General features: G+C 48.8%; 1 protein-coding gene across 1 annotated transcript in view; it reads left to right on the top strand.

Moving 5' to 3' along the window:
* The window catches only part of KCTD17 (potassium channel tetramerization domain containing 17), a 34,196-nt gene extending 22,934 nt beyond the window's left edge, over nucleotides 1–11,262 (top strand). Inside the window, exons 4-7 of the mRNA XM_075320835.1 lie at nucleotides 7,372–7,467; nucleotides 9,120–9,245; nucleotides 9,601–9,680; nucleotides 11,192–11,262. Coding sequence (XP_075176950.1) covers nucleotides 7,372–7,467; nucleotides 9,120–9,245; nucleotides 9,601–9,680; nucleotide 11,192 — 303 coding nt within the window. The 3' untranslated portion in view covers nucleotides 11,193–11,262. The remainder of the gene's footprint in view (nucleotides 1–7,371; nucleotides 7,468–9,119; nucleotides 9,246–9,600; nucleotides 9,681–11,191) is intronic.
* The last annotated feature ends 2,956 nt before the right edge of the window (nucleotides 11,263–14,218 follow it).

Raw genomic sequence — 14,218 nt, 5'->3', positions numbered from 1 at the left:
GGAACATCAACACCGCAGCCGTCCGAGGGACCCGTCCAACCAGCCGCTTGTTTACCGTGAACTGTGTCATCATCCTTGGGCTGAGTGAGTACCTCCGTGCCGTGCGGCACAGCGCTGCCCCTGCGTCCCTGCACCTCCACAGGCCCCATAACCCACCTGTCAACCATCCTAACTCCCCATCATCGGGCCCCGGGACCACCAACCCCCTACCCACAGAGGGGAGGGCCAACATCTAGCTGCTCCATACCACCACTCCCGGGATCCCCATACAGAGCAGCGGTGGTGTCCACACAATCACCACAACCGTGGGTGGCGTCACGGACAATAAATCCCCAAAACCAATCCTCTTTTCACTCACGGGCGAGGAGCGCCGCTCGAGTTCCCGGGATCCGGCCCATTGCTCGAGCCACCGAGCAGCAGAGGCCGCGGCAGCAGCGGCAGCCGGACCCGAGCAGTGGGGGAGCGCGGCGTCCCCTCCTCCGCCCGCGACAATCCTCCTTTTCTTTCTTGGAGTCACTTGGCTTCACTTTGTTCAAGTTAAACTTCTCCAAGGGGAGCAGGGAAAAAAGTTCCACATACTCCCCTTTCCATATCTTCTCCCTCACCTCCTTTTACAAATGGACCCCTAATGGACTTTCAAAACACACGTAAACTTCACTCCGTGCCCTATCGTCTAACCGCACAACCTCGTCCTCTTTTTCCTTCTCCTTTTCTACGTCCTTATTCACCTCCGCCGCAGCCGCTAAGCCATCCGCCGATCCCAGCACAACCGCCGCCGCAGCTTCCTGTACTTCCATCTCACGCGCTGGCACCACCGCCGGAACACCAACCGGGGGGCCCACCCAAGCCCCCACCAGAGACCCAAGCCCGCTCCGACCTAACCTCTCAGCAGACAACCCCTGTAATACCCCCAACAGCTGACCCCAAAACTCCGATCCCGGTAACCCCAACTGTCCAACCGCACTCGCACCCTGCATAAAGCCCCCCGCGGAGGAACCCCCGCCCCCACTACCCGCAACATTAAACCTATCAGTCGTCCTCTCACCGAGCTGCCTCTGAACCGAAGCCTGAGCAGCCGTACTGCGAATGTCCCTCAGCCGATCCATCCGTCCTGTCGCCTCCTCCAGTCTTTCTTCCTCTCCTGAGTCCGAAAAGCTGCTGAGGTCCTCCGGGGAACCAGCGAGGGGACAGCCTGCACCTGGCGGCCGTCAACCCTTACGGTCACCGCACCCTGCTCCTCCAGATGTTTCCTGCTGGGCCTTCTCCTCTTGGTGCGACGCTGCGTCCTGCCGCCGTCCCTCCTGGCCGGTCTCACCCCTGCCTGCTGCGCTGTCATACTCCCGCTTGCTGCATCTATAATTAACCCCCCCGCCGACTGCAGGGAGGCCGTGCCGTTCTCGCCGCCTGAAGGGAACTCCCCCCCAGCCCGATCCTCGCTGGGGGGGACCGTAATCACCAACCGCAGCCCAGGGCCCTGCGGACTACAGGACCCTGCCACCGGTCCTCTCATGCTGCTGCCCCGATCTGCGCCGCCGCTCCGTCCGCTCCCCCTCCCCTGCCGCCTGCAGGGAGTCTCCCGCTCTGATCCACGACGCTGGGCACCACCCCCAGCCCGCACTTCACTGGGGGCTGCCGCCGCTCCGGTTCGGGGCCGTGCAGGCCGCAAACCGGAAGTAGGCCCACGGGATCTCCGGCGAGGATTCCTCCCGGTGGCCGGTAACTCTCCAGCAGGTGAGTGAGGAGGGCTCCGCTGCCCCGGAGGGTCCCCGAGGGGGCTCCTAGATCTTGTTCTCCCCACGCCGGGGGAGTAGCGCTCCGGTGGTCGCGCCCGCCAAGCGCGCGTCACAGGTCCGGGCGCAGAAGCAGGAGGGAGAACCGCTCCAGCCCCGCAAACTGCCTCCAGCTGCTCCCGCAGCACGTCCACTCCGATGGTCTCAGAGGCCCCACGCACGAGTTCCATCAGTGTAGCTAATTCAGCCATGCCAGGTAAGGGATGCAGCATCACAGGAGGACACACTGTCCGTAGGTCAAAAGGGGCAGTGACCTCTGTGCAGCCCTCTTTATACCCACTCCAACACCCCACCCATTCCTATGCATCCCCCAATCCCCTTTTCTGACTCTCCCACCAATCCAGTAGCCCCATATACAACCCTCAAACCTCATACCTTAACCCTTTCCTACCCTAACCCTCCCGATCGTCATGGGGCCTATTCGCCCCTATGGGGCTCACTGCCCATCTTTACCTTCTTCTTCTGTTTCTGTTTCTTTTTTTCTGTCTAGTTCTATTGTTTTATCTGTTGTTACTGTAGACTTTGGGGTAGGCTGGGTGGAGACTGCTGGGCTACAGTATGGATTTCTGGGGCATGGCACCACATCCAGTGCATACCAGCCGCGTTCACCTTGGTGCTTTGTGAACTCGACCAGATCTCCCATCTGTAAGTTTCTTCCAGGATGTCCTCTGGGCAAATGGGAACGGACGTCTCTCTTGCTTACAAATATCCCTTCCTTCATGTCGGGCGCTACAATAAAGCCTTATCCACTTTTCAAACTGAACTCCTCCACAACTCCACGGCAAAGAGGACCTCTGACCTGGGATTTAGCTCTCCTTAAAGACTGCTTCTCCTCCAAGTCTCTGGCTGTTACTTCGTCCTTCCTATCTGGAGACTGCTGTGCAGGGAAAAACTTCGTTCTGCTACGGCGTCGAATCTTGCGGGCGGGATTCTGCTGGACTGCCACCTCACTGCTTGCAGGCTCCCAGGTGACGTACATACTGGGCATGAAGACAGTCAGCTCTTCTTCAGCAGGGGGTGTCGGGCTCTCCTCCCAGCGGGAATACGGCAACATCTTTGGCTCTGGGCATGGTGCTGCATCCACTGCTGATGGCTCTGGGGTCAGCTCCTCAGCCTCCTGGCCTCCCCTACCCCTTAGTTCTTCTGAGCACTCCTCTTGCGGCAGCGCTGGGGATGGATTTTCATCAGCAGGCCAGGGCGGTGGGCCTTCAGCCAAGGGAGTCACTGAGAACACTCGGGGTGAGCGCCAGAGGAGCAGATAGTGGTCCACCAGGCACATGGTCACTTGTCTTAACAGGTCTAGTCCTTATCCTGTTCGTGACGCCAGATGTGAAGCCCCGCAGGTGTTGTGTCGCTGCATTACTGTCAGGGACTCCACGTGGGATGGTCTGGTCACAGGTAGGGAACCTTCTCTTTAGGATTTTCGTGACGCCACTCTCGGTATTGCGGTCAGGGTGACCGCCACTGCAGATTAAGGGATGCCTGGGGCTGATGGCGGGTGCAATCAGTTGTAGTGGCCTCCCGAGAGTGAGGCAAGCCCCAGGGCCCTGTGTAAGTGTGTGGAACCACAGGTCACAGAATGACTCAGGCACAGTCCAAACAGTCTTTAAGGGTTTTTACTCAGTTGATGGCAGGTGAGTAACCCGGGCGTAGCTGGGATGAACCAGGCTGGAACCAGGTATCCTTCTGGCTGGCTGATGAGGGTGACTACCAACTCGCCTTCCTAGCCCTGTGTGTTTTTGTGGTGACCCCGACTTGAAGTCCCTATGGGGGTCACCCAGGGAAGTTGCTGCTGCCTGTTCTCCCCTCTTTTTGGCCCGTTTGCTTGTAGCCTGGACCAGGTCACTCCGGCTGCTTGCCTCCTGTGAACTATGGGCCCTCTCTTTGCTAGGTGGCTGCGGACTCTGTGGTGGTATGGTGTGGGTCTGAAGTGCTCCCACCGGCAGGTTTGGCAGGAGAAAATTGGATAAATCTCTGCACTGGGACCTGTAACCCTTACGGGCCTGGTACCTCCCTGGCAGTCCCCTTACTCTGCCACTCCTTTGCTCTCTCTAGCCTTGGGTGAATTTCGGGTGGCACTACCAGGTGACCGATCTCCCCCGTTGGTAGTCACTGCGCGTACGTTGTCTGACTAGTGGCAGCCTCAGGTCTCCTCTTTGCGTCCACTCTCCCTGAGCTCCACTTCAGACTCAGCTCCCGTCTTCCCACTCTGTCTCCCTACGCAACCTAGCAACCAGGCTCTCTACCACACCCCTTAAGTGGATATGGAGGCTATGCCCCCTCCTGGATTCCCCAGGGGTCCCTATCAAAGGTAGATGTGTGAGGCCTGATTACTATGCGCCTATGTAGTCACACCTCGGTCAGCCTTCTGGATTACCTGTATTGCACTGCCCCCAGCATGGGTGCAGTACTCAGTGGTGCCTGACCAGGTCAGGGGCGCCACAGATGAACCCCTCATAGCCACTTATATACATTCTGTACCCCCACATTGCCTTCTATATACATTATACAGCCCCCACATAGCCTCCTAAATTCAGCATGAGCCCCCACATAGCTCCCTATATACATTATGAGCCCCCACACAGCTTCCTAAATACATGCAAACGTCCCATACACATAAAAAGAAAAACCCCACCTACTCACCTTGCTCCCGTTTCCCTGCCGTTCTGCTCGGTGCACCGGCGCTCCGCACACAACATGTGATTATGCAACATCAACGTGTCTGCTGTGCCTCACGCTGATTAGTGGAAGACGGAGCCAGCGGCCCCTTTTCCACCACTGCTGTGTGTGGTGACATCGGGAAGCGATAACCCCATTTCTTGCCTGATCTGGATCTAAATCGACATTCCTATCAGTATCATCTTTATTTGTAAGGTTTAATAGTTCTGTGCCGTTCTACTATATTGGATTGGAACTATCCAGGACTTGGCAAAATATATCAGTCTGGAAAATGTGTCTGTGGCGGGTGCGATGTAGTGAGAGCATCCACCCCCTAGGTCCTCTTATGTAATCTTATAGCTAAATTCAGGTAAGCCGGGCATCCTTGTGACTGTCATTGAGCAGCTGCTTATATCTGAATAAATCATAGGGAACATATTACACAGTTCACCGAACAATCCAAAACATTTTTGCTTTTATCAGGCAGCAAAATAACAGTGTTAGCGTAATGTGAGTGCAGAAAACTGCAAAATAAGGCATAAAAGACTAGATATGAGAAAAACTCGTACATTCATAATATATAAATGATACAGAAAATATATATTGTGCAAGTAATGAAAAATAAATGAGGTTTTTTTACTCACTATATCGGCCGTGGCCCCCTGAGGTTAGCGGTGTCATAGGTGGCTAGTAGACTCTCTTCATCACAATGTAAGAAAAAATAAACCAAGTAATTGCTGCCTGAAAAATCTTTCATGTTTTGCTTTCTTTTGCTTTTCTAAGGTATTTTTTTCTTTTTTTTTCTGATAGATTCATACACAAGAAAGGCTTCCAGCTATACATTTAAAGGGAACCGATTGCTTTCCCCGGCCCCCAACCCCATTACAAATTTATTGATCCACTCCTAACCTTTCCTAACAAGTTCCATTTAGTGGGTTATTGATTTCTTCATATGCAAATTTTTTTTTATATAACTGGGTTGTTGATATGCTAATTAGTGGGTGGCTTGTCAACACAGAATTGTTATTTCCAGACTAATCATCCCACTAATCATCCCATGAGAAATTTGATTTGCAACACTGGCGTCACCATACCTCCCTGACAATGCGCAAGTCAGTCTGGTGTACCGTACATACCCCGGCTTAATCAGCGTACTGCTATTGCTCAGAGAGGTATCGGTGACACAGGTCTGAGCCAGTGTCATGCACTGTCTGGATCCGCACTCACAGATTACTGAAACGGCGTCGGACCTTGTTCACATTGCAGAGTCCAATAGGTAACCTGGGTTCTCTTTATTGCTCAGCTCTGCTGGGCATCGGCTGAGTTGTGTCCACTGCTCCTACCCGTGTAGGAGTTAATCCTTCTCTGAGAGTCAAATTGCTGATCACCATCTACAGCTGGTCTCTCTATTTAAGGCTTGGGAGTTTGTTAGGAGATCGCCGAAGAGAGCATCCGCTTGTTCTTTTTTGATTATCCGGTACCCATGGCGATCATCTTTGGTGACCTCTAATCTGTTGCTAGTGTAGTGTGGACGTGTCCTTTAGTGAGCGTTACTTCCTCCCTTATATTTTATTTACCCCTATGCCTTTATTGTCTTCCCTTTGTGGTGGTTTGCAGAGTGTACGAGCTTCAGTTATTTCACCTGTCTGTGTCTTTTTGGGAAGGGGGTTATGTCAGTGTCTCCTGCCCACCCTGAGGGTGGGGGGAGGGTGCGAGGGGTTAGGTCAGGGTGTGAATAGGAGACAGGGACACTCTGGGGGCCCAGACCTGGCTACCATCAAACCTACCACTGGGTTGAGGGTCAGCACAGGGATCCCATTCTTAGGGCCAGTTCAGGTCTCCCAGGTAGCCTAGCCCACCCATGACAGCCAGCTGTTCTCCAAGCAATCTATGTCCTATATCACTGATGCCTCTTTGGGCACCCATGAAGCCGGGGTATGTACACCTGACTAACTGCTCATTGCAAAAGCTTTGCAAAGATCCGAGGGTGATGTCACTCTTGCAAATCATGTTACTCTCGGGCATGATAAAATGATTAGAAGAATGATTAGGTTGGGGAAAACAAATCCCTCAAAACGAGTCACCCACTAATTAGCATACTACCACCACAGTTCTGAAATAGCTTTCTGGCATATCTAGTAGTCAATAAAACAATAAAAATGTCTTATTACGAAGGGAATAAAGAATAAAGACATGGTGGTGGTTTGGGGGGTCCAGGAAAGCTGTCGGGTTACTTTTAACAGAAAACTGTGAAGTATGACATACTTTTACTATTGTAAAAACAAGTAAAGAAAAAAAAAATAATAATAATAAAAAAAATCTATATAAAAAAAAAAAAAAATACCTTCTCAACCCTTGTGGGTGGTTATTTGTCCTTCCTCATTCTCGGGTCCTCTACCAGAGGCCTGGGAGTTTGAGGGTTCTGCGCAGGATCTTAGTTGTTCCCAGTTACTTAGTGAAAAATAATATCAGCTTCTTCAACTGATGGCCTTTAAAATGGTGTGTCATTACCAAGGTGCCACCCAAGAAACATCTCATGATGGGTAAAACCAGTGAGCACCTGATAATTAGATGATATCAAAAGGAGAAGCCACATTTGGATTTACATTTCTTCTGTAGCATTCACTGCATAAAAATGAGGCAATATATGCTGGCATTAAAATCATTGGATGGCTACATATCGCTTGGTTGGGCCAGGTAGGAAAGTGCAGGAACCATTCGAATGACTGTTTGCAAAGTGGTTTTGCTTTCCATGTAAGACACATTAATACAATCATAATAGTTTTTTGTGGGTAAGGTGTACATTCCTTAACCCCAGGATGCATTAAGACGTGTCCGTAGCCTAGATGTTACTTCTTGGGTTAGGCTACAAAACTAATTTAAAGCTCTAATCTATTTTTCTAACCTCATAAATTCTTCCCAGTCCCAACAGAAACATGTCTACCGGGTGTTACAGTGTCAAGAAGCAGAGTTGGCTCAGATGGTTTCTACCATGTCCGACAGCTGGAAATTTGAGCAGGTAAAGGCCACCACCATAGAAGTCACCCAGCAAGCCCATGTAAATGATCAATATGGAAGAGAAATAGTCTACAACCCCCTTTATTATATGTCGTAGCTATAAATTCATTCCATATTTATACTGTAGGAATTTGGAAGGTTCAGTAGTGATTTGGCATGTCAGGTATAGGTGTCATGTGTTTAGATACTAAAAATAAATATTGTAATCATTGTTAAAGGGGGTTTCCAGCCAATGGAAATTATACTTAAAAGGGCACAGAGAGGTGAAAAGTAATAAAAGAAGTGATATTCACCAGCTTCAATCCCCCGCAAGGTCCCATTTTGGTACTCAGCTCTCCCCGACTAATCTCTGTCTCCGGACCCCTTCTTGGCACACTACACTTTGCCGTAAAATACCTGCTGTGCCAATCTTTGGCTGTTGCCGTTCACCTCTGCGGCTGGTGTTTGGTTGGGCAGGTTTTTTGCGGTCATATCTCTTGTTTTTTGAGAATTGTATCAGGAAGCCCAGATCAGAAGGGACCAAGTAGCCAATGGAGCGTGACCATCGTAGGATCGTTGCCAGTGAATACCCAATCTCTTATTATTTATAACCAGGTAAACCTTTTTAGTTAGCGCTTCTCTTTGCCGAGATAATCCATCCAGCTCACAGGTGTGACATATCTGATTAGATTGCATAATTATTGCACATGTGTGCCTTAGGCTGGCCACTCAAAAGGCCACACTAAAATGTGCAGTTTTATAGTATTGGGAGGTGGGCCGGGTCAGAAAACCAGTCTATCTGCCCTGTACAGTGAAAATCAGGCCAGATGCCATCAGATGTGAGCATTTGCCCACTCAAGTTGATTACAATGACAAACCACAGTCGTTGTAATCAACTTGAGTGGGCAGCAGATGAGCTTCACTAAGACAGTTTCTGACAGTTTGTTCAGAAATTCTTTGGTTATGCATCAATTGTTGCAGCCGCTGTCTGGGTGGCCGGTTTCAGACAATCTTGGAGGTAAGAATGCTGGATATGGAGGTCTTGGGCTGGTGTGGTTACATGTGGTATGTGGAGGTGAGGCTGGTTGGATGTACTTCCAAATTCTCTGAAACACCTTTGGAGACGGCTTGTGGTAGAGAAATGAAAATTGGCAACCTAAGGCACACCTGTGCAATAATCATGCTGCAGCCTAAGGCACACGTGTGCAATAATCATGCTGCAGCCTAAGGCACACCTGTGCAGTAATCATGCTGCAGCCTAAGGCACACCTGTGCAATAATCATGCTGGCAACCTAAGGCACACCTGTGCAATAATCATGTTGGCAACCTAAGGCACACCTGTGCAATAATCATGTTGGCAACCTAAGGCACACCTGTGCAATAATCATGCAGTCTAGTCAGCATCTTGATATTCCACTGGATGGATTATCTCAGCAAAGGAGAAGTGATCACTAAGACAAATTTAGACACATTTGTGAACAATATTTGATAGAAAAAGGCCTTTTGTGTCCATAGAAAAAGTCTTAGATCTTTGAGCTCAGCTCATGAAAAATGGGAGCAAAAACAAAGTGATGTGTTTATATTTTTGGCCATTGTATATATACACTGGACATAGATGGTTTACAGATAGCAAGGTAAAAGTATGATCCATATACTTTTTTTTTCTCTTCAAGCTGGTGAATGTGGGGTCTCCGTACAGTTACAGTAGTGAAGGACAATCGGAATTTCTTTGTGTGGTATCCAGAGAGCTCCAGAGCAAGCTGAAAATATGTGGAAGCGAGGCTTGTAGTACGACACAGGTACATACTCATGATAATTGCTGCATGGGTTCCTGTCATATAATTAGGGCAACATGTTTTCATTTTATTTTGTACAACATACATTATATTATATATCAATGCCAACTATATATATCTTACTAGCTACATTCCAATACAAGCCATAATTGGCCTTAAAATTCTTATAGTATATAATCTCCCCTAAATTGTGTAGAAAATATTCACATTTTATAAGATATGTCTTTTGAATTGTAAAATGTATGAAAGCTGAGGATGGAGCAGAGACGAGTTTGTAAGGGATTGTCTACACTAGCCGTCATGAAGTCCATGGTCGGAGGGCTCAGCTTTTCTCACTGTCGGTCTCTTTTCATTGCAGAATGTAGATACTGAACAGGATGAAGAGACTGTACTAAACCCGGACTATATCGTCTTCCAGGAAAGGGAAAGCGGACATTAGTGAGTCTCCCACATGGACATTTACATCCGACCCCATATGTTACATGCATTGCTCTAGCTCTTCCATAATTTCTATCTCCTCTTATATCTCTCATTCCTCTTTCTCCTTTAGAGATTAGTTGGTATAAATGGGTGTTACTGGTAGTTCCATGATTGGTGAACGCTCTATAATGGAGCTGTAGGTCTTCTATATAAGACAATGAGGACTAATGTGTCGTTCCATTTCAGCCTCTTTTGTCTAGTCCTCTAATTTGACCAATCTTTCACAGATTGGCTCATCTTTACTTTCGTAATATTAAAAGGAACCTGTTACCAGATTTTTTAGGTATCTAGCACCTTAAGCTGCGCCTGTGCTGAATTCTATAAAGGTGCATGTTGTCCACGACCCCCCTGTAGACGCCCACAAATACCTTTTTAAAATCTCCAGTCCTGCATATAAATCATTGGGTATTGTCCGATGGGCGTCCTTGGTCGCGGCTCCTTTACCTCATCCCCGCACTGATCGCCGTCTGTGGTGATGATTGACATGGATGACGCCTCCTGCGCCATCTACGTCGCTATATAAAACCTGTGCAGAGGCATTGCTGGCTCGCGCAGGCGCACTTCGCACTGCCTTATTGCAGGAAGAGCCGAATACATAGCTGTGATTCAGTGAGGTCTCTGCGCAGGCGCAAGGTTTTGCTCAGGGATGTGGATGAACCATCCTGAACCATCCACATACCTGGACTAAATCTCGCACCTGCGCAGAGACCTTGCTGATTTGCGCATGCGCACCTATGTATTCAGCTCTGCCCGCAATAGGGCAGAGTGAACTGCACCTGCACAAGCCAGCAATGCCTCTGCACATGTGCGAGATTTAGCCCAGGTATGTGGATGGTGCAGGAGGCATCACTCACATCCCTGAGCAAAATCTTGTGCCTGTGCAGAGACCTTGAGATTTGGTGAGGTCTCTGCCCAGGCACAATATTTTGCTCAGGGATGTGGATAACATCTCCTGCATCATCCACATACCTGGGCAAAATCTCTCACATGCGCAGAGACTTTGCTGATTTGCGCATGCGCACCTATGTATTCGGCTCTTCCCACAACAGGGCAGAGCGAAGTGCGCCTGAGGTAGCCTGCAAAGTCTCTGCGCTGGGGCAAGATTTTACCTGGCAACGAGGCTAGCACATCAATCATCACCACAGCACGAAGAGGACGGAAAGGAGCTGCAACCCAGGACGCCCAAAAATTTACATACTGAGCGGCAGATTTAAAAAAGGTATTTGTGGGGTCTATAGGGGGGAGTCAGGGGACAACATGCACCTTTATAGAATTCAGCATAGGCGCAGTGCTATTTTTGGTTTATACCTCAAAAATCTCTAGTGACAGCTTATTTTTAAAATTATGTCTCCTCGCAATTTGGGCATCCCCTACAAAAGGGTATGACATGTCACTCTTGTGTCGTGCATCTTGGGTCATTTTAACATTTTCTCACCTCCATGTTCATCTTTCTCCCTTTTTCTTTCCAGACATTTTGGTCATTGCTCTACAGTCTTCTTTTGTCAATTAATACCTCAAATAAAGCAGACCTTTTTCACACCAGTGTGTCTTATTGTTTATTCATATGCAGTCATGCAAGCCCACAATACATAAAATGCACTACAGGACACTGAGTAGAGCGCTCGAAAGGCAAACAACCAAGATCTGTTGTATCTTATACTCTTAAATATAATGCACTAATATAAAGCACGTCTTGGGTGAATCTGTTTTACCATCTTTTCATAATGATAAAGAATAAAACATTGTTTTGGGAGGAAGGAAAGGACTTGATCAAGTTCATATTGGAATGTGTTGGACATCCTGAGTGCGTAACAACGTGGATTGTGCGGCCTGAGACGGACATAGACACTAGAGCCGCCTTGTTCAAGAACTGAATATTCACCCTTGGCTTTCTAACATCTAACAGTTCAGATCTTTTGTTATGGCTATAGGTTTTTCCCTGGGGGATAGTAGGAAGCCACTAAATATGCTAGGATCCAACAATTTGGCAGCTATGACCCGAATGCTGTTGGAGAATCGGGTCGATCCATTTTTACTTTCTTACTATTTTTACATTTTACTAAAAATGATAGATCATTTTTCATGATGGGTCCTCTTCGAATTATGTATGTTATGCATAGTACTCCTTTAGGCTATGCACACACGTTGCAGATTTGGTTGCAGAAATTTCTGCACCAAATCTGAATCTCTTGGCAGGGAAAAAGCCGAGTCAAAAACTCATGTTTTGCTGCTTTTTCATTGCGTTTTTGCATGTGTTTTTTTCCATTGCTTTCAATGGTGAAAATGCAGCCAAAAACGCCAACAAAATTGACATGCTGCATTATCTGCACCAAATCTGCAAGGTGAAATTCCTGAACGTGCGCACAGTACTTCAGGATTCTCATTGACTTTGCTGACATCGGGATTTACTTGCAGTTTTGTGACAAATCTGCACTCAAAAACACAATGAAAACGCAAAGTGTGCACACAGTCTCATAGTGGTTTGAGCAACTTAAAGGGGTATTCCCACTCCAAGATATATAGGTATAATATTATCAAATACCTCCAATTAAAAATGTACTATAGTACAGATGTCACTTATCTAATGTTCAGGGCATTACAGGACCTTAACTATCCATGGTTATGACCACTAGCAACTAACTGTGACTATACGTGTAGTCATAACCATGGATACCTAAGATCCTGCAATGCCCTGCACATGAGGTAAGAGACATGGCTATATCAGAAGAACTATACTACATTTCTAATTGGAGAAACTTTGCTAGCCAATTTGTAATATGGAGACCAATGCTCTTCAAAAAAGTGAAGACGACAAGTAAGGCTGCTTTCACACATCCGGCTTGAGCTGTGCGGCTCAATCCGGCTGTGCAAGCTATGCAACGGATGCGGTGAAAACACCGCATCCTTTGCATAAGTTTTTCAAATGCGGCCCGTCCGTTTTTTGCCGCTTGCGGCATGCTACTGAGCATGCGCAGTGGCAAAAACCGCATGCGGCGGCCGGATGCGGTTTTTGCCGCGTCTGGCCACCATAGGCATGCATTGAAAAATGCGCCGCATCGGCTGAATGCGGCGCGATGCGGTTTTTTGCCGCACGAAAAAACGTGCCAGGCAACGTTCCATCCGGCCGCCGCATCGGCTAAATCTGCCGCATGCGGCAAAAACCGGATGGAACGCAAGGCCATGCGGCACAATGCGGCACTAATTAAAGTCTATGCAGAAAAAACGCAACCGGCAGCAAAAAAAAACGGTTGCGATTTTCCTGCAAAGTGCCGGATTGTGCCGCATTGCAGAAACCGGAGGTGTGAAAGCAGCCTAACTGAGACAAAGCTACAATACCAATCACTACAGTCCCTATCCAAGAACCACTCTCTGTGTGTAAACAATAAAATTGGTAATGCACCATGCCCCTTTAAATGTTGGATTGCAGAGGTTGGCTGTCCACCATTCAAACCAGGCTAACAATGTTTACCACCTTTGGGGACATTTTTTTTTATACTTTAAGGGAGTATTCCAATCTCCAAGATCCTATACCAATATATATGTCACGCTCCCCGTGTCCCAGCACCACTCCTTACCCACTGATCCAATCCATGTGTCCACCAGTCATGGCTGCCGCTCCCGCTCCTGCTCCCCTGAGTCATGCTCCTGGTCTCAGGAGTCTGACTTGGAGTATTGGCCTCAGGATTCTGTATAGGACCGGGCCGCGCCCACTCTCCTGGTCTTATAGGCCCAGCACACCTGCAGCAGGAAATGACATGAGGCTGTGCTGGGTATATAAGACTTGCCTTTCCATAGGGGCGTTGCCTGATCAACGTGTCCTTTAGCTTGTCTTTAGAGCTAGATGCTCAGGTCCCCTTGTGCTCTCTCCTGTGACTGTTTGTCTTTTGCTACCGGGTACCTCTGCCTGTTTCCTGCATTATCCCATAGAACTCCGTGATCTTGCTGACCCGGTTATAACCGTCCCGGCCACGTCAGTGCTCCGGCTGCCGTGTACTCTGCCACCTGGTGGCGTACTCGGTCCAGTGGATCCACCTCCTGGGCTTACCAGTCCTCTCAGCCCTGACAGATTGATCAGGCCATGGATCCCGCTGGAGCACAAACATCGGAGCTGGCCGAACTACGCCAGGAACTGGTGCAACAGCGTGACACCTTACACCGCATACTAAAGTTCCTGACGTCTGTGGACCACCGGTTGTACACATTACAGACTGCCGCCTCGTCTCGGTCCACGCAGCAAACGGCGTCCGGATCTGAACCTGCTGTCTCCGCAACCTCGCAACTTCGCCTCGCTGCTCCGCCTCGCTATGCTGGGGACCCCAAGAACTGCCGGGGGTTTTTGAACCAGTGCTCCCTGCATTTCAAGTTACTTCCTCATTTGTTTGTCTCAGACCAGGCTAAAGTGGCGTTCCTGATGTCACACTTGGAAGGCGAAGCTCTAGCCTGGATTAACCCCCTGTGGGAGAATGAGGATCCAGTGACCACTGACATCCGGGAAT

This window comes from Anomaloglossus baeobatrachus, chromosome 8, assembly GCF_048569485.1.
Source record: "Anomaloglossus baeobatrachus isolate aAnoBae1 chromosome 8, aAnoBae1.hap1, whole genome shotgun sequence".
In the NCBI taxonomy this organism is placed as follows: Eukaryota; Metazoa; Chordata; class Amphibia; order Anura; family Aromobatidae; genus Anomaloglossus; species Anomaloglossus baeobatrachus.
This window is presented reverse-complemented; position numbering and strand designations above follow the sequence as displayed.